General features: G+C 41.8%; 2 protein-coding genes across 9 annotated transcripts in view; one reads left to right on the top strand and one right to left on the bottom strand.

Annotated features, from left to right (window-relative positions):
* Positions 1-8137, bottom strand: part of LOC110530278 (high affinity cAMP-specific 3',5'-cyclic phosphodiesterase 7A) — a 50928-nt gene extending 42791 nt beyond the window's left edge. For 4 of the 8 annotated variants that reach the window (XM_021613201.2, XM_021613202.2, XM_021613203.2 and 1 more), the window contains exon 1: positions 7196-8137. In XM_021613201.2, coding sequence (XP_021468876.1) covers positions 7196-7333 — 138 coding nt within the window. In that variant the 5' untranslated portion in view covers positions 7334-8137. The remainder of the gene's footprint in view (positions 1-7195) is intronic. The other 4 variants (XM_036985909.1, XM_036985910.1, XM_036985911.1 and 1 more) reach the window with 1 other exon arrangement.
* A 5470-nt stretch (positions 8138-13607) lies between these two features.
* Positions 13608-19506, top strand: LOC110529124 (dnaJ homolog subfamily C member 5-like). The gene is made up of 5 exons (XM_021611264.2): positions 13608-13795; positions 13933-14057; positions 17348-17561; positions 17716-17887; positions 18896-19506. The coding sequence occupies exons 2-5, from the start codon at positions 13951-13953 to the stop codon at positions 18979-18981; spliced, it is 579 nt and encodes a 192-aa protein (XP_021466939.1). The 5' UTR covers positions 13608-13795; positions 13933-13950; the 3' UTR covers positions 18982-19506.
* Positions 19507-19945: the final 439 nt, after the last annotated feature.

Raw genomic sequence — 19945 nt, 5'->3', positions numbered from 1 at the left:
AAATTGGTCACATGCACCAAATATTTTTTTGTATCTTTACAACCACCTTAAAGTGGAACTGACATCTTATTCAAATATGTTCATATTCACCCCCAGAAAGAACATTACACTTTTTATATTTTCTGACAAGCAAGCACTTTGATACGGTCATTTTATTACATATACAGTGAGGGAAAAAGTTTTGGATCCCCTGCTGATTTTGTACATTTGCCCACTGACAAAGAAATGATCAGTCTATAATTTTAATGGCAGGTTTATTTGAACAGTGAGAGACAGAATAACAACAAAATCATCCAGAAAAACACATCAAAAATGTTATACATTTATTAGCATTTTAATAAGGGAAATACGTATTTGATCACCTCTCAATCAGAAAGATTTCTGGCTCCCAGGTGTCTTTTATACAGGTAACGAGCTGAGATTAGGAGCACACTCTTAATTAAAGGGAGTGCTCCTAATCTCAGCTTGTTACCTGTATAAAAGACACCTGTCCACAGAAGCAATCAATCAGATTCCAAACTCTCCACCATGGCCAAGACCAAAGAGTTCTCCAAGGATGTCAGGGACAAGATTGTAGACCTACACAAGGCTGGAATGGGCTACAAGACCATCGCCAAGCAGCTTGGTGAGAAGGTGACAACAGTTGGTGTGATTATTCGCAAATGGAAGAAACACAAAAGAACTGTCAATCTCCCTCGGCCTGGGGCTCCATGCAAGATCTCACCTCGTGGAGTTGCAATGATCATGGGAACGTGAGGAATCAGCCCAGAACTACACAGGAGAACCTTGTCAATGATCTCAAGGCAGCTGCGACCATTGTCACCAAGAAAACAATTGGTAACACACTACGCCGTGAAGGACTGAAATCCTGCAGCGCCCGCAAGGTCCGCAAGGTACTCAAGAAAGCACATATACATGCCCGTCTGAAGTTTGCCAATTAACATCTGAATGATTCAGAGGACAACTGGGTGAAAGTGTTGTGGTCAGATGAGACCAAAATGGAGCTTTTTGGCATTAACTCAATTCGCCGTGTTTGGAGGAGGAGGAATGCTGCCTATGACCCCAAGAACACGGACAAACATGGAGGTGGAAAGATTATGCTTTGGGGGTGTTTTTCTGCTAAGGGGACATGACAACTTCACCGCATCAAAGGGATGATGGATGGGGCCATGTACCGTCAAATATTCGGTGAGAACCTCCTTCCCTCAGCCAGGGCATTGAAATGGGTCGTGGATGGGTATTCCAGCATGATAATAACCCAAAACATCCAGCCAAGGCAACAAAAAGCAGTGGCTCAAGAAGAAGCACATTAAGGTCCTGGAGTAGCCTAGCCAGTCTCCAGACCTTAATCCCATAGAAAACCTAGCTGAAGGTTCGAGTTGCCAAACGTCAGCCTCGAAACCTTAATGACTTGGGGAAGATCTGCAAAGACGAGTGGGACAAAATCCCTCCTGAGATGTGTGCAAACCTGGTGGACAACTACAAGAAATGTCTGACCTCTGATTGCCAACAAGGGTTTTGCCACCAAGCACTAAGTCATGTTTTGCAGAGGGGTCATATACTTATTTCCCTCATTAAAATGCAAATGAATTTATAACATTTTTGATATGCGTTTTTCTGGATTTTTTAGTTGTTATTCTGTCTCTCACTGTTCAAATAAACCTACCATTAATATTATAGACGGATAATTTCTTTGTCAGTGTGCAAACGTACAAAATCAGCAGGGGATCAAATACTTTTTTCCCCTCACTATACGTATACTAAGGCATTTGTGAAAATTATATAGCAATATAGAGTGGGAAAGCGATTAATAGACACTGCAGTAAATAAAACTGAATAAAAACATGTCTCGTCCAGGACCGGAGTTTACGCAGACCTGTGCGCCATAGCCAGTCAGAGCTACAGTAGGCCTTTATACAAACAAGCCATTTGCCACACAGGCCTTCCATCATTCACTTTGAACTGGACTGTGTGTTTACAGGCAGTTGCAACAGCGCAACTTTAGATCATTAGAATGCATTCACTAAATGTCACAAAATACACCTGAATGGATTTCTGCAAATACCACGGGAGTCCTCTTACATTGGGGGAACTTTACAGTCCTATTGATCAAACAACTGAAAAGGTAGGCTCTCTCCCCCTCAGTTATGCACATCAACAACATCATCAATAACTAATGCCAGCCAGAGCGAGATGTTCTAAAATCTAACGAAGGAACATAAGATAAACCCTCTCCAACTTTCAGCTAGTAGGCTGTCAATGCTGCACTGATAAGCAATGGGGAATTGTAGCCTACTCATCCTTCTGCAGCTTGCCTGCCAATGCACGCTTGTCCCAACCAAGTACCCAAGCTAACTGGCTAAAATTAGCTAGCTTGCTACTCGCAGATACAATTGTGAGAACACCCCACTCTGACCATTTTACTCACCCTAACTGAGCTGGTTAGGCTGTTTACATGTTGTCCAGAGCATTCGTTACTAACTAGAAAGTTTTTTTTGCCTGCCTTTGTTTACTGACACAGTCATATTCAGCAGGTGTTGCACGTTTGTAAATTCATCAGATATTCTGAGCTCTGGCACATTCAGACGAGAGTACTCTGAAATCAGAGTAGCTAGATAGCCAGAGTGAATTTGCGAAGGCAAGAGATATGCTAGCTAACTGGATAACAGTCATTCAGGTTCTTGCTAGCTAACCAAATGACACCTGCATCTCTAGCTGTGTATAGCCACCAAAAAAAACGATGAGGGGAAAAAGTCAAGTCACTCACCCACTTCAGATCAATGACCTTGCTAGTCTGAATGTATTGACATTCCCAGCTTTAGTGCAATTTCGTTCGTTTTTGTCCAAAATATTGAGTTATTGAAACAGTGCATCACAAATGGAGGCAGCAAACAATGTACCAGGCCAGCTGTGAGTTACAACCTGATGGCAATATTTTATGGACTAGCAAGAAATGTATTGGTGAATTATATGAATCATGCATTGAACTGCATCCATCTATTCTGCCCACAATGCCTTAGTGTAAGTCATGGAACGTTGAGTCAAATAGAACCTATTTTTAAAACCTCTTATAAAGTTGGTTTTGTAGCATAAACTTGGAATGTAATATTAGTCACTTGTTTCACATCTGCAAAGTAATTAAAGGGCTGTTATTTCCACTTTAAGTGTTATCCAATGTCCTTTATTATGGCTACTTAGATTGAGCAGTTTTTGATTAAAATAACAGCTTTGTGTATACTTTAAGGTTATGCTGTGGTTATTACGCGTTTTTCCTTTTTCTGTAGGTTTGTTTGTTAAAGTGTCAGCAGGCTTCTACTACAGTATATCTGCCATACAGATGCAGACAGAGGTCATATGGGGCATAGAAACCTCCAGAGTACACCAGGCCATCCCAGTAGGCCAACCCAATATGTACCCCTTCTGCATGGATGGTTCAACACCAAGGAGTGGCAGTTACGGATGCTGATTCCAAATAAAGCTAAGGAAGCTGAACTAAATGACTATCACCCTGTAGCACTCACTTCTGTCGTCATGAATTGCTTTGAGAGACTAGTCAAGGATCATATCACCTCCACCCACTCCAATTTGCTTGCTGCCCCAATAGGTCCACAGACGATACAATCGCCATCACACTGCCCTATCCCATCTGGACAAGAGGAATACCTATGTAAGAATGCTGTTCATTGACTACAGCTCAGCATTCAACACCATAGTACCCTCCGAACTCATCATTAAGCTTGAGACCCTGGGTCTCAACCCCACCCTGTGCAACTGGGTGCTGGACACCACCTGGGTCGCCCCCAACTCAATCATCAAGTTTGCAGACGAAACTACAGTAGTATGCTTGATTACCAACAACGACAAGACAGCCTACAGGGAGGAGGTGAGGGCCCTCGGAGTGTGGTGTCGGGAAAATAACCTCTCACTCAATGTCAGCATAACAAAAGATATGATCGTGGACTTCAGGAAAAGGCAAAGGTAGCACCTCCCTATCCACATCAACAGGACAGCAGTGGAGAAGGTGGAAAGTTAGGTTCCTCGGTGTACATATCACCGACAAACTGAAATGATCCACGCACAGACAGTGTGGCGAAGAAGGCACAACAGCGCCTCTTCAACCTCAGGAGGCTGAAAAAATGTGGCTTGTCACCAAAAACCCTCACTAACTTTTACAATTGAGAGCATCCTTTCGGGATGTATCACCGCCTGGTACGGCAACTGCACCACACACAACCGCAGGGCTCTCCAGAGGGTGGTGCGTTCTGCACAACACATCACCATGGGCAAACTACCTGCCGTCTAGGACACCTACAACACCTGATGTCACAGGAAGCCAAAAAAGATCCTCAAGGACAACAACCACCCGAGCCACTACCTGTTCTCCCCGCTTCCATCCAGAAGGCGAGGTCAGCACAGGTGCATCCAAGCTGGGACAGAGAGATAGAAGCTGTTTTTCAATCTAAAGGCCATCAGATAGTTAAACAGCCACAACTAGCATAGAGAGGTGGCTGCCTACCTACAGACTTGATATCAATGGCCACTTTAATAAATGGATCAGTAGTCATTTTAATAATGCCACTTTAAGAATGTTTACATATTTTGCATGACTCATCTCATATGTGCAGTTGAAGTCAGAAGTTTACATACACCTTAGCCAACTACATTTAAACACAGTTTTTCACAATTCCTGACATTTAATCCTAGTACAAAATTACTTGTTTTAGGTCAGTTAGGATCACCACTTCATGTTAAGAATGTGAAATGTCAGAATAATAGCAGAGAGAATGATGTATTTCAGCTTTTATTTTTTTCCATCGCATTCCCAGTGGGTCAGAAGTTTACATACACTCAATTAGTATTTGGTAGCATTGCCTTTAAATTGTTTAACTTGGGTCAAATGTTTCAGGTAGACTTCCACAAGCTTCCCACAATAAGTTTTGTGAATTTTGGCCCATTCCTCCTGACAGAGCTGGTGTAACTGAGTCAGGTTTGTAGGCCTCCTTGCCCGCCACGCTTTTTCAGTTCTGCCCACAAATTTTCTATAGGATTGAAGTCATGGCTTTGTGTTGGCCACTCCAATACCTTGACTTTGTTGTCCTTAAGCCATTTTGCCACAACTTTGTAAGTATGCTTGGGGTCATTGTCCATTTGGAAGATCCATTTGCGACCAAGCCTTACCTTCCTGATGGATGTCTTGAGATGTTGCTTCAATATATCTACATCATTTTCCTACCTCATGATACCATCTATTTTGTGAAGTGCACCAGTCCCTCCTGCAGCAAAGCACACCCACAACATGATGCTGCCACCACCGTGCTTCACAGTTGGGATGGTGTTCTTCGGCTTGCATGCCTCCCCCTTTATCCTCCAAACATAACGATGGTCATTATGGCCTAACAGTTCTATTTTTGTTTCATCAGACCAGAGGACATTTCCCAAAAAGTACAATCTTGTCCCCATGTGCAGTTGCAAATCGTAGTCTGGCTTTTTTAATGGCAGTTTTGGAGCAGTGGCTTCTTCCTTGCTGAGCGGCTTTTCAGGTTATGCCGATATAGGACTTGATTTACTGTGGATATAGATACCTTTGTACCCGTTTCCTCCAGCATCTTCACAAGGTCCTTTGCTGCTGTTCTGGGATTGATTTGCACTTTTCGCACCAAAAGTACATTCATCTCTAGGAGACAGAACGCGTCTCCTTCCTGTGCGGTATGATGGCCGAGTGGTCCCACTGTGTTTATACTTGCATACTATTGTTTGTACAGTTGAACATGGTACCTTCAGGCATTTGGAAATTGCTCCCAAGGATGAACCAGACTTGTGGGGGTCCACAAAAATTTTCTGAGGTCTTGGCTGATTTCTTTTGATTTTCGCATGATGTCAAGCAAAGAAGCACTGAGTTTGAAGGTAGGCCTTGAAATACATCCACAGGTACACCTCCAATTGACTCAAATGATGTCAATTAGCCTATCAGAAGCTTCTAAAGCCATGACATCATTTTCAGGAATTTTCAAGATGTTTAAAGGCACAGTCAACTTAGTGTATGTAAACTTCTGACCCACTGGAATTGTGAAACAGTGAATTAAGTGAAATAATCTGTCTGTAAACAATTGTTGGAAAAATTACTTGTGTTATGCACAAAGATGATGTCCTAACAGACTATCCAAAACTATAGCTTGTTAAGAAGAAATTCATGGAGTGGTTGAAAAACAAGTTGTAATGACTACAACCTAAGTGTATGTAAACTTCCGACTGCATCCTTCAGTATCTATTCTATTGTATATAGCCGCTGTCTATTGCATCTTAGCCGCACTGTCACTGCTCATCCATATCTTTTTATATTCTTATCCCATTTCTTTACTAGATTGTGTGTATTAGGTTTCGTTGTGGAATTGTTAGATATTAGCTTTTGTTGTGAAGTTGTTAGATATTACGTTGTTAGATACTGCTTCACTGTTGAATCTAGAAGCATTTCGCTACACTCGCAATAACATCTGCTAACCATGTGTATTTGACCAATAAAATGTGATTTGGACTAGTTAAAAAGTTTACTGTGCCATCTTTACAAGTAATCCAGAGCTGTTGGAGCCATACAGAAACACTTGTCAAAAACTGTCTTGAACGCATGGCATGAAAAACAAGGCCTCTACTGTGCAATGTTGTCAACAGTCCAGACCAGAGCACATGGAATATTGTGGTTCACTTTGGGACAGATGAGCTATGTTGGTTCACTTCAATAAGCTTCAATAGATCAAAACCTCTAAGCATTACAGATAAGGGGGGGGAGGGGGGGGGGGCTTAAAACATTAGTACAATAATAATATCACGATAATGTTTTCATTGGTCACATTATTAGGGATGAGGGTTTTGTCACACAGGTCAAGTCAGGCATCTCACTGATCTAAGAGACTATGATAAAGATTTATAAAGATGATAGATCAGTCCACTGTGAGCTTTCCTGTGGAAGGGTCAACTTGATCAAAATGATGCAATAACAACTGTGATAACAATTAATTTGGTGGGCCACTAAAAATGTAAACAGGTAAAGGAATATGGCTACTTTGTTTCCATCAAAATATATACCTATACAAATATTTCCTGGCAGCAAGCACAACCCCAACCTTGACTTGATAGCTGAAAATGAAAGCATCAAATTGTTTTTGTTTATTCCCCAGATCGCTATTTCCCTTGCTCTTACCTTGGCCAGCTGTCTTGGGGCAGGTCCACCAAAAAAATAAGAATTGGAGCTGAAGCTAATGGCTCCCCTGCGGCTGAGAACATGTTTAGGAACCGGCCTGTCTAGAGGCAAAACCGGTAACTGATAACATACTTCCATTGAACAGTCAAAGCTCGGTCCAGCTCAAATTGCAATAAAAAAGCTACATAAAACTCATATAAAAAAAATGCATTTAAGCTGCTGGCACAACTGAAAATGTGGTAATTCCAATAACAGTTCCACTTCCCTTTATTTGTGTCGAATAGAGTTATTGAGTGTAGAAGAAATGGGTTGTTCACTTTTTTGATGCATCAAACTTGCACGTCACGTTGTCGATAGCAATCCAACTGCTCTAATATTGTGTTCCAATATCCATATTTTATCCATTTGGATTTTTCCCCATTATTCCCCTACTGAACTCAAATCCGGGCCTGAAAACGGAAAGGCCTCTTTCTTTTTGGTATCTCTGTAATACATTGCTTCCTCATATTTAACAATATATCCTTGTTTAATGGGGACTGTGCACGCCAAAGCAATCAAAAACAAACGATGAAAACCTAGACGGAAAAAATATTCCGAAAATAAGAGCCGTCATCTACAATGTTATATAAAAAGGAAATGTACAACTAAATGTGTATTTATACTGTCCCTGCTTGAAGTGGTGGTGGTAGAGAAAGTATTCCGCATGCATTCAGTCCATTTTCACCGCGTTGCTGGCATAGATTACCGTAACGCACAGACTGTCCATGTAGCATCACGGGGTTAATATGGGTTCTTCATGACCGTACACTCCGAAAAAAATAATTTACCATGGGTCCAATAATTAACAGTAACAACAAAGGCTTCAACGCCACCGGAGTCCGTGTATTTCCTTTCGCAGACTCTACCCTCTCCCCAAACATAAATTCCCACCAGGGGTAGGTGGAGCTGTCGACTATCTGATGCGCCCTGTCTGAAACGTCCAATTGTATTTATCTATGGAATGTTACCCTCTTTGTGATTGGATGAAGAGGAACTGTTCATATAATACATATAAATCTATTGGCAGCATGGAAAACGCAGCGCTCTCTCGTCCCATTTTGTCACTGTAGTACAGTGGTTCCCAACCAGGGGTACTAGGACCCCGTATTTGATTGAGTAGGTCTTGTTTGTTTAATTGCTATTACAGATTATCCTATCCCCAGATGACCCTGTCACAGATATAATGTATTTATACGCTACATTGGTTTTCTTATATTAAAATACCAATTGTACAGTCTAAACTATTTATTTATTTAACCTTTATTTAACAAGGCAGGTCAGTTAATAACAAATTCTTATTTACAATGACTGCCTACCCTGGCCAAACCCTAACCCGGGCGACGCAGGGCCAATTGTGCACAGCCCTAAACTACAAGTAACATTGTTAGTGGATTATTGCAGAGATAGCTACTGAATCAATGGAGAACAGAATGTAAATGTGGCTTATTTTGTCATGATATGTGTAAACCTACTTTGAAAGAAATCTAAGTCAGTTATATGTTAGCCTGGACACATTTTAGTTGAAAACTATTGTTTTTACTTGATGTGTGTCTTTATTGCATTGTTGTTCTACATTGTTCAGATTCTAAAGGAAGTCTAGAGGACAGCCTAGATGGAGTAGGGGTGAGGAGTATAGGAAAACCTTCTTAAAGGGGCAATGCACAGATGAATCAATAACAAAGCAGACACCCCACCTCTGTTTTGGTAAAAAGCTGAGGGATGAGCCTGGAGAAATGTAACCATTCTTAAATTCATAGACAGAGCTATTGATGCAAGGACTGACCATCCAATATATCAACATTATAATTTTAAATGTGTTGAGGCTATACAGGGTTTGTTTACATTTACATTGTTTACAAACATTGGAGTAAAACAAGCTTATATTTAGGGTTCTGATGGTGTACGTCAGTTGAACTAAGCTCATGAGTCATTTATAAGTTATGTTCTTCAAGAATCCCGAGTGGCGCAGCGGTCTATGGCACTGCATCTCAGTGCTAGAGGCGTCACTACAGACCCTGGTTACAGTGCCTAGCGAAAGTATTCGGCCCCCTTGAACTTTGCGAACTTTTGCCACATTTCAGGCTTCAAACATAAAGATATAAAACTGTATTTTTTTGTGAAGAATCAACAACAAGTGGGACACAATCATGAAGTGGAACGACATTTATTGGATATTTCAAACTTTTTTAACAAATCAAAAACTGAAAAATTGGGCGTGCAAAATTATTCAGCCCCTTTACTTTCAGTGCAGCAAACTCTCTCCAGAAGTTCAGTGAGGATCTCTGAATGATCCAATGTTGACCTAAATGACTAATGATGATAAATACAATCCACCTGTGTGTAATCAAGTCTCCGTATAAATGCACCTGCACTGTGATAGTCTCAGAGGTCCGTCAAAAGCGCAGAGAGCATCATGAAGAACAAGGAACACACCAGGCAGGTCCGAGATACTGTTGTGAAGAAGTTTAAAGTCGGATTTGGATACAAAAAGATTTCCCAAGCTTTAAACATCCCAAGGAGCACTGTGCAAGCGATAATATTGAAATGGAAGGAGTATCAGACCACTGCAAATCTACCAAGACCTGGCCGTCCCTCTAAACTTTCAGCTCATACAAGGAGAAGACTGATCAGAGATGCAGCCAAGAGGCCCATGATCACTCTGGATGAACTGCAGAGATCTACAGCTGAGGTGGGAGACTCTGTCCATAGGACAACAATCAGTCGTATATTGTACAAATCTGGCCTTTATGGAAGAGTGGCAAGAAGAAAGCCATTTCTTAAAGATATCCATAAAAAGTGTAGTTTAAAGTTTGCCACAAGCCACCTGGGAGACACACCAAACATGTGGAAGAAGGTGCTCTGGTCAGATGAAACCAAAATGGAACTTTTTGGCAACAATGCAAAACGTTATGTTTGGCATTAAAGCAACACAGCTCATCACCCTGAACACACCATCCCCACTGTCAAACATGGTGGTGGCAGCATCATGGTTTGGGCCTGCTTTTCTTCAGCAGGGACAGGGAAGATGGTTAAAATTGCTGGGAAGATGGATGGAGCCAAATACAGGACCATTCTGGAAGAAAACCTGATGGAGTCTGCAAAAGACCTGAGACTGGGACGGAGATTTGTCTTCCAACAAGACAATGATCCAAAACATAAAGCAAAATCTACAATGGAATGGTTCAAAAATAAACATATCCAGGTGTTAGAATGGCCAAGTCAAAGTCCAGACCTGAATCCAATCGAGAATCTGTGGAAAGAACTGAAAACTGCTGTTCACAAATGCTCTCCATCCAACCTCACTGAGCTCGAGCTGTTTTGCAAGGAGGAATGGTAAAAAATGTCAGTCTCTCGATGTGCAAAACTGATAGAGACATACCCCGAGCGACTTACAGCTGTAATCGCAGCAAAAGGTGGCGCTACAAAGTATTAACTTAAGGCTGAATAATTTTGCACGCCCAATTTTTCAGTTTTTGATTTGTTAAAAAAGTTTGAAATATCCAATAAATGTCGTTCCACTTCATGATTGTGTCACACTTGTTGTTGATTCTTCACAAAAAAATACAGTTTTATATCTTTATGTTTCAAGCCTGAAATGTGGCAAAAGGTCGCAAAGTTCAAGGGGGCCGAATACTTTCGCAAGGCACTGTAGATTCCAGGCTGTATCACAACCGGCCGTGATTGAGAGTTCCATAGGGCACAATTGGCCCAGCATCGTCCAGGTTTGGCCGGGGTAGGCCGTCGTTTTCAATAAGAATTTGTCCTTAACTGACTTGCCTGGACAAATAAAGGTTAAATAAATAAACAAAAAAAATGAATGAGTATATATAATTAATTCATAAATCCAGACATGGATGTGGCATCTGCAGATAGGCCCTTTAAACAAATATGTCATTTGCAGAGTGTAATTTGACTAAAGCCCTTAACACAGGAAACATGCCAGACAGAACATTAAACACGTTGTCCCCTTCCTAAATGGCATCCTATCCCCTATATAGTGTACTACTTCTGACCCCTGGATTTGAAGAGAGAGAAAAAGCCTCATCAAACCATGAGCTCATGCATGATAGGATAGGGGAGGTATTATTTGGTAAAATAACGTTGTGCTAGTGTATGTGTGTGTGTGCGTGCCTGCCTGCCTGCGAGCGAGAGAGAGTGTTCCAGTCCAAAAGTAGGTCATGCATGGGAGCTCCAGGCCAGCAAAGGCAAGCTATTGGACAAGGATTTACATCTGCAGCCTAACTAAGTCACAGTGCTGATGCTGCAACATGAACTCACCGCATACAGTACAGACCTTATGGCAGCTAGCTTGTATCAAGACAGATAGAGGAATCAAAGAGAAAAATAACACCGACCTTGTAGGTACTCCATTGCACAAGCAAAATGTTGTTTCACATTTTTTAAGGATTCTTTTAAATGGATGTAAGATGTGTTTACACTAATGCACTTTTCTACATCATTTCATGTTCTCTGTGATTGTAGCTGAAGCTTTACTACACCTATTATTCCAACGGCCAAGTAAAAGGGTATTCATTTCACTTAATGACTTCCCCAATGCAGTGTTTTCACCACAGACTAGTCCCAGCGTAGACATGCTTTTCGTCAGCGGGACCCCTGAGGAGCCAGCCAGGAAGCCACTAATACAGCACAGGTGAGTCTTCCATCAGGGTGTTTCCCAGGAGGCCTACACTCGTCTGTCTGTCTGTCTGTCTGTCTGTCTGTGCGTGTGTGCGCGTACTGAATGCTCAGTCACCACCATCACATGTCATCCCACAGGAAGGAGTCCAAATAATAATTATGGCTCAGAGATTAGCAGAGGTGACCTCTAATCAGAATCAATGACAGGGTTTTTTTTCTCCCAAAGGAAACTTTGTCAGAGGACAGTTGGTAAAACAGGAAGGACTAACTATTCACTCCTCCTGCCATATGTTCACTTTATCAGCCATATGCCTTGTGTTCTCAAATTTGATACTTTATGTCAAATCAAATCGAAACACATTTTATTTGTCACATGCGCCGAACACCGTGAAATGCTTACTTACAAGCCCTTAACCAACAATGCATTTTTAATACAAATAAGAGTTAAGAAAAAAAATGTACAAAATAAACTAAAGTAAATAAGTTACACAATAAAATAACAATAACAACAACTGGGGTACCAGGACTAAGTCAATGTGTGGGGGTACTGGTTAGTCCAGGTAATTGAGGTAATATGTACATGTAGGTAGGGGTAAAGTGACTATGCATAGATAATTAACAGAGAGTAGCAGCAGTGTCACAGCAAATAGTCTGGGTAGCTATTTGATTAATTGTTCAGCAGTCTTATGGTTTTGGGGTAGGAGCTGTTAAGCTGTAACTGGCATTACATTATATGTAGAACGTTATATGGCATTACAATGACATTTTTCTTCAGTGCCTCCAGACTGCAGTACTGTAACAGTACACTAAACATTCCTGTGAGTTTGTCACCACCCTGCGATGAAAATATGCTATTACATAAATCAGTGACAGTAAGCTACAACAAACCTTTGCAAACTGGAAAAAGTAGTATTCACAACTATCCTCCCCTGCCCATTTCCATTAACTACTATATGTGGCACTATTTCCTATGAAATTGTGAATGCCCTACTTTAAAATAATTTCATTTTGAACAGAAATCACAATATTTTTCCTCAATGAGAGTTACTGTCACGGCTGGCTGAAGGACTGGACCAAGGTGCAGCATGGTAAGCGTACATTCTCTCTTTATTAAAAATGACGCCGACAAAACAAAGAACAAAACAAACCGTGAAGCTTTGGGCTATGTGCCTTGAACAAAGACAAAGTTAACTTCCCACAAACAGGTGGGGGGAAAGGGTACCTAGGTATGGTTCTCAATCATAGAAAAAAGGACATAGAATGCCCACCCTAGTCACACCCTGGCCTAACCAAAATAGAGAATAAAAAGCCTCTCTATGGCCAGGGTGTGACAGTTACAAATGTGTTCACTACATCATAAATAATCATTGTACACATAATCACTTGATGGTGTGATCTAGGTCAAAACACCTGTTCAACTTGAGATGATAACTTGAAAGGTAAACCTGTCATGTGAACTTCATGTCAACATAAACCTCTTGTTTTATCAACCAGATACAGAAACCATGAAGTCCTCTCTCCGTATTGATTCTCGACCCCCAGTCCCTAGTCATAGTGATTCTAAAGAAGAGCCCTCTCCAGCATCTTGCCCTCTGTTTTCTCAGACCCCTACCCAGGAGTTGTCATGCCTACATTCAGTCACACAATTCAAGCAGCAGACTGTGTTGGCTGAAACCTGATCAAGGCTACACAGGAGTGTATAGCAGGCCCATTGGTAGCCTGTGAAACTCAAGCCCGCTAGTTTCTGAAGGTTTTATTTCACTGCGTCTCAGGTTTAGTCTCACAAACAGTAGCTAGCAGTCCACTGCAACTCCATCATTACCATACACCTCACCAGGTAGACAGAGGACTTTAACTGAGGACTATAATACTGTAAAGAAGTAAGATGGCTACTGGAGCATAATATTAGAACAAGGAAGCCAGGTATCTATTTTGGACCTTTGGATGATAATTTCTTGATTGTGCATTTCTTTGCTGTCAAGTAAGAGTTACATGGTTTGACTGAGTGTATTTTTTAAATAGTTCTATTGGTTTGAATCTAATTGACCCTCTTTCTCCAGCAGGTAAATGGTTGTAGGATGTCTGAACCAAGGCAGCGCTCTCTGTCCACCTCGGGAGAGTCTCTGTATCAAGTTCTGGGGCTAGAGAAAGGCTGTAACCAAGATGACATCAAGAAGTCCTACAGGTGGGAATTGACAACAAAGGCACCAGCAGTGCACATTGATCTATCTATCTATCTATCTCTCTCTCTATCTCTCTATCTCTCTCTCTCTCTCTCTCTCTATCTCATCTCCACCGACTGTACAAAGCATTAATTAAGAATAAAACAAAATGACATTTGTCACATGCGCCAAATACAACAGGTGTAGACCTTAAAATGAAATGCTTACTTACAAGCCTTTAACCAACAGTGAAGAAAATATTTACTAAATAAACAAACGTAAAGAATAAAATAAAAAGTAACACAATAAAATAATAATAACGGGGCTATATACAGGGGGTACCGGTACCGAGTCATTGTGTGGGGTTACAAGTCAAGGTAATTTGTACATGTAGGTACGGGTAAAGTGAATATGGGGGTTAGGGTAATTAAATAGTCTGGGTGGCCATTTGATTAATTGTTCAGCGGTCTTATGGCTTGGGGGTAAAAGCTGTTAAGGAACCTTTTGGACCTAGAATTGGCGCTCCGGGACCACTTGCCGTGCGGTAGCAGAAAGAACAGTCTATGACTAGGGTGGCTGTAGTCTTTGACAATTTAATGAGCCTTCCTTTGACACTGCCTAGTATATAAGTCCTAGATGGCAGGAAGATTGGCCCCAGCGATGTACTGGGTCGTACTTACTACCCTGGGTAGCGCCTTATGGTCGGATGCCGAGCAGTTGCCATACCAGGTGGTGATGCAACCGGTCAGGATGCTCTCGATGGTGCAGCTGTAGAACTTTGTGAGGATCTGTGGACCCATGCCAAAGCTTTTCAGTCTCCTTAGGGGGAAAAGGTGTTGTCGTGCAGTCTTCACGACTGTCTTGGTGTGTTTGGATCATGATAGTTTGTTGGTGATGTGGACACCAAGGAACTTGAAACTCTCGACCCGATCCACTACAGCCCCGTTGATGTGAATGGGGGCGTGTTCGGCCCTCCTTTTCCTGTAGTCCACAATCACTATCTATCACATCTATATCTATCACCATGACATCGACACTCAGTTACCAGTGTATTAGGTACACCACCCTGTTCACGAAAATGGTTAGCTTCTACAGACAGTGAGTCACATGGCTGTGGCTTGCTATACAAAGCAGGCAGACAAGCATTCAGTTTCTGTAAGATTGAACATTCAAATGGGCAAGATGAGTGACCTAAGCGACTTTGAGCGTGGTATGATCATCGGTGCCAGGCGTGCTGCTTCCATTATCTCAGAAACGTCCTGCCTCCTGGGCTTTTCTCGCACGACAGTGTCTAGGGTTTACAGAGAATGGTGCGACAAACAAAAAACATCCAGTCAGCGGCAGTCCTGTTTGGCGAATACAACTTGGTGATGAGAGCTCGAAGAAGAATGGCAAGAATCGTGCAAGATAACAAGCAGGCCACAAACAGGCAAATAACAGCGCAGTACAACAGTGGTGTGCAGAACAGCATCTCGAAGCGCACAACTTACCGGTTCTTGTCGAAGATGGCCTACTGCAGCAGACGACCACACTGGGATCCACTCCTATCAGATGAAAACAAGAAGAGGTGGCTCCAGTGGGCACGCGGTCACCAACACTGGAGAATTGAGGAGTGGAAAAACATTGCCTGGTCCGACGAATCCCATTTCCTGTTGCGTCAAGCTGATGGCAGAGTCAGGATTTGGCATAAACTGCATAAGTCCATGGCCCCATCCTGCCTGATGTCAACGGTACAGGCTGGTGGCGGTGATGTAATGGTGTGGTTCATGTATTGCTGGCACACGTTAGGTCCCTTGATACCAATTGAGAAACTTTTCCAACCCCCAAAGAATTCAGGATGTTCTGGAGGCAAAGGGGGGTCCAACCTAGGGTGTACCCAATAAACTATCACATCTACACTGAGTACTAAGAACATCTGCTCTTTCCATGACAGACTGACCAGGTGAATCCAGGTGAAATCTATGATCCCTTATTGATGTCACTTGTTAAATCCTCTTCAATCAATGTAGATTAAGAGGAGGAGACAGATTAAAGAAGGATTTTTAAGCCCTGAGACAATATACATGGATTGTGTGAATGTGCATAGACAAAAATATGTAAGCACCATTGAATAGATTTTGGGAGTAGGTGCCAGGCGCACCGGTTTGTGACAATAACTGCAATGCTGCTGGGTTTTTCACGCTCAACAGTTTCCCGTGTGTATCAAGAATGGTCCACCACCCAAAGGACATCCAGCCAACTTGACACAACAGTGTTCACACACACACACACACACACACACACACACACACTCATTGGAGTCAACATGGGCCAGCTTCCCTGTGGAATGCTGTCGACACCTTGTAAAGTCCATGCCCCGATGAATTGAGGCTGTTCTTAGGGCAGAAGGGGGGTTGCAACTGAATATTAGGAAGGTGTTCGTAATGTTTTGTACTCTCAGTTTATAGGTATCATATACTGTATTCTACATGAGATGTTGGGAAGAAATGATGTTATACTGTAGACACTCGTACCAGGAAGAATCACATTTTCCATTGCAGTGCTAGGAATATGGAACCAAATACTACACTTTTAACTAAATGTAGTACACTAAGTGAATTTGTTCAAATACTTATGACAACTTCAAATTGGGGTCTAGATACATAAAGTTCTTCCATTTCTAAACAGTAAACAGATATGTATGAACATACCCTCAAATAAAAGGTGACATTCTGTGATGTCGCTTCATAAAAAACATTTGATCTCAAATCCAAAATGCTGGAGTATAGAGCCAAATTAAAAGTTTTATCTTCACTGTCCAAATAAATACATAGGGGAGTGTATGTGTTATGCCCCTATGACCTATTTTGTTGGAATTGGTACCTGACACGATATTATTAAATGCAGACACGAATAACCCCTAATGATATTCATGTTTTATATTCTCTGAACTGTATTCATTCAGTATCTTGAATGAATTAGCCATTTTTATGAACATCACTATCTTGGAAGTAGTTTATAATACAAAAAACATCCATTTTAGGAGTATGTTTGCTCAACTCATCAGACACCACATCTCTGTTGTCTTCTGCCAGACACTAGATGGGGCAGTGGACTCAAATGGTACATTAACTAACCTATACAAACAAGGGTGTGTCTAGATATGTCAATGAAATACCAGCCAACAGACAATACAATCTTTATCTTTGCACATTATCTCTCATCCAGTTTCTGAAACCACAAGCAAGAGGTTCACCAAGTTCTGCTGTCCATTTTCTACCCTCATTTTTGATATTATTGTGTGTTTATTGATTTACTTTTGAACGTCTTTCAGAAAATTAGCTCTGAGATACCACCCGGACAAGAACCCTGACAACCCAGAGACGGCAGAGAAATTCAAGGAGCTCAATAGCGCGAATTCCATTCTGTCAGACATCACAAAGAGAAACATCTATGACAGCTACGGCTCCCTTGGCCTTTACGTGGCCCAGCAGTTTGGAGAGGAGAATGTCAACACTTACTTCATGCTCTCTACCTGGTGGGCTAAGGTGAGCCGTCACAATCATACAGAGTCCCTGGATGATTTGCTGTGAGTCCCTGCATGTGTGTGTAGTTGTCTTTGTGTACATCTGTGTGTGCATTAGTTGATGATTGCACGTTGGTTTCTTTGTGTTGTGTTAACCTATATCTATCTCCTGTCAGGGTCTCTTTGCCCTGTGTGGCGTGATAACGGGGTGCTACTGCTGCTTCTGCCTGTGCTGCTGCTGTAACTGCTGCTGTGGGAAGCTGAAGCCCATGCCTCCTGGAGAGGGAACAGACAGCTATGTCTCCCCTGAAGACCTGGAGGAGGAGATCCAATACGACATGGAGACTGGTGAGGGGACACACTCAGTGAGGGCACACACACACACACACACCCATAAGCACACACACACACACACACACACACACACACACACACACACACACATAAGCACACACACACATAAGCACACACACACACACACACATAAGCACACACACACACACACACACACACACACACACGCACACACACACGCACACGCACACACACACACACAAGCATTTCACACTTGAGGAGGGCAAGGGGCAAAGGGAACAACAACTCATATAGTTAAAGTGTACGGCTTGCAAGCACCAGTAGACAGATGGTCCCGTTACACCACTAACACACTTCACAAGAAGGAACTGATGACCAATGCCCACATGGTAAGGTGAGCTTACTTTACACCATCATGGAGGGAAGTGAAAGTTCATGACTACCGCCCACATACAAAACAATGTATGACCAGACTTAAGAAACTCATAGCTACCCTTGCCGCTACAATTTCAACAGCACCATATTCATATAACATCCATTTAGGTACAGCTGATAGAGAAACAAATCTCTTGTTTATAAATTACAATTCTCACTGTGAATGTTAGTTCATTACATGTTCAAAAATGTATGGGAAGCAGTGTAGCCAGATAAATAGCTAATTGTTTTTGGACAACTCATCAATTATGGGAAGTTAAGGAGTAATTATGTACAATGTGTAAATGTCTCCCCGCAGTTTCAACAGCAAGTAGATGTGCTAGATTTGTGTTGATGCGATACATCCTTCTTGTGCCAGTCAGAACCATTTCCTATAACCTCTTAGGAAAATAATAGATGAACAAATCATTTCTAAACATACCTTTACATCTTCTGCAAACAACAAACAAACTAAAACATACCGTTAAATAGCCAAGTTTAACATCAATGTGTCCCTGAACAGAATGAGAGAAAATACCACAATAAGAAGGACAAATGTATCTATGCTGATCATCTGATATTGTAGAGATTTTCTGTGTCATTATTCACACTGTTGTTTAACCCTAGATGTGGACACTCCGGTTGTGCACCAGCCAACTAATGCCAGTGAGAAGACACAGTTAATTGGGGATGGGCATCGAAGCTACACCTGAACCTGGATGTCTATAAACAGTAGCGGCACTAGACTACATAAACACTACACAGCCTATTTCTATGTCAATGGCTGTTCCCACACTCAAACCCAACTGCATTGTCTGAAAATCAGTGCTTTTGGTTGTCTTTATTCACTTTTCTTGATTTCAGTTTTGGGGTTTTCATTGGATGTAGTTGATGTCATTGTTCCCCTGCAAAACCAATCCATCTCCCATTCACTGAACTAAACACTCTGGAGGGCATTGGTTTTACTTGTCACCTACAGTAGACTGCAGACAGCTCAGTGTGGAAAGATTACGTGTATGTATAAAATACAACTAATGTATTTTGTCAAAATTAAATGTATGATTTTATCTATCTATACAGTCAACATGAAATGGTATTGGATTATTTTGGTATGAGTGTGGTATATATTTGTTTTAAGTCTTCATCCTGAAGAAAGGTTCTGAGTCAATGTGGGACTGCGGCATTACTTACAGTGTCAGCGTAGTGTAATTCCTTAATTTGTTCCACAATAGATCATGTTTGTCATTGGGAGGTGGACTGGAGTCTTTTAACATTTTGTAGATGTAGGCTAACTTGCATGTTTTCTACAAAAGCATTCTTGCATTATAGTGCAATTTTTTGAGATTGACAACTCTAAACATAAAATGAAGTCCGCTAATCAACAGTCAAAGCAGGGACTTGCCTGTGTTTGTTAGAAAGGCTCCACCCGGGGTGAAGTCTCGTCTCGACACAGCTCTAGGATCATTTCCCCCTCCCCCAATCCTAACCTTAACCACTAGTGGGGGAAATGCAAAACTGACGCAAGATCAGCGGCTAGCGGCTATTTTAGCCTACTCTGTTTAGTGGAGGTATGGGCCTACCCCTTCCTGTTTCAGAGGTGGTAACAGCTGGACTCCCTAACCCTTCTCATGACATTTTCATATATGGGCAAGTAAGCATGACAACCCTTGACGTGGG

The sequence above is a fragment of the Oncorhynchus mykiss genome, chromosome 8 (genome assembly GCF_013265735.2).
Source record: "Oncorhynchus mykiss isolate Arlee chromosome 8, USDA_OmykA_1.1, whole genome shotgun sequence".
NCBI lineage: Eukaryota > Metazoa > Chordata > Actinopteri > Salmoniformes > Salmonidae > Oncorhynchus > Oncorhynchus mykiss.
The sequence above is the reverse complement of the archived record's forward strand: the minus strand, read 5'-3'. Positions and strand labels throughout refer to the sequence as shown.

Bases quoted from the DNA above. Each gene is read 5' to 3' on its own strand.
- LOC110529124 (XM_021611264.2), top strand. From the start codon at position 13,951: ATGTCTGAACCAAGGCAGCGCTCTCTGTCCACCTCGGGAGAGTCTCTG. The intron at 14,058-17,347 runs GTGGGAATTGAC...AACGTCTTTCAG, and splicing joins GACATCAAGAAGTCCTACAG to AAAATTAGCTCTGAGATACC. The intron at 17,888-18,895 runs GTGAGGGGACAC...GTTTAACCCTAG, and splicing joins CCAATACGACATGGAGACTG to ATGTGGACACTCCGGTTGTG.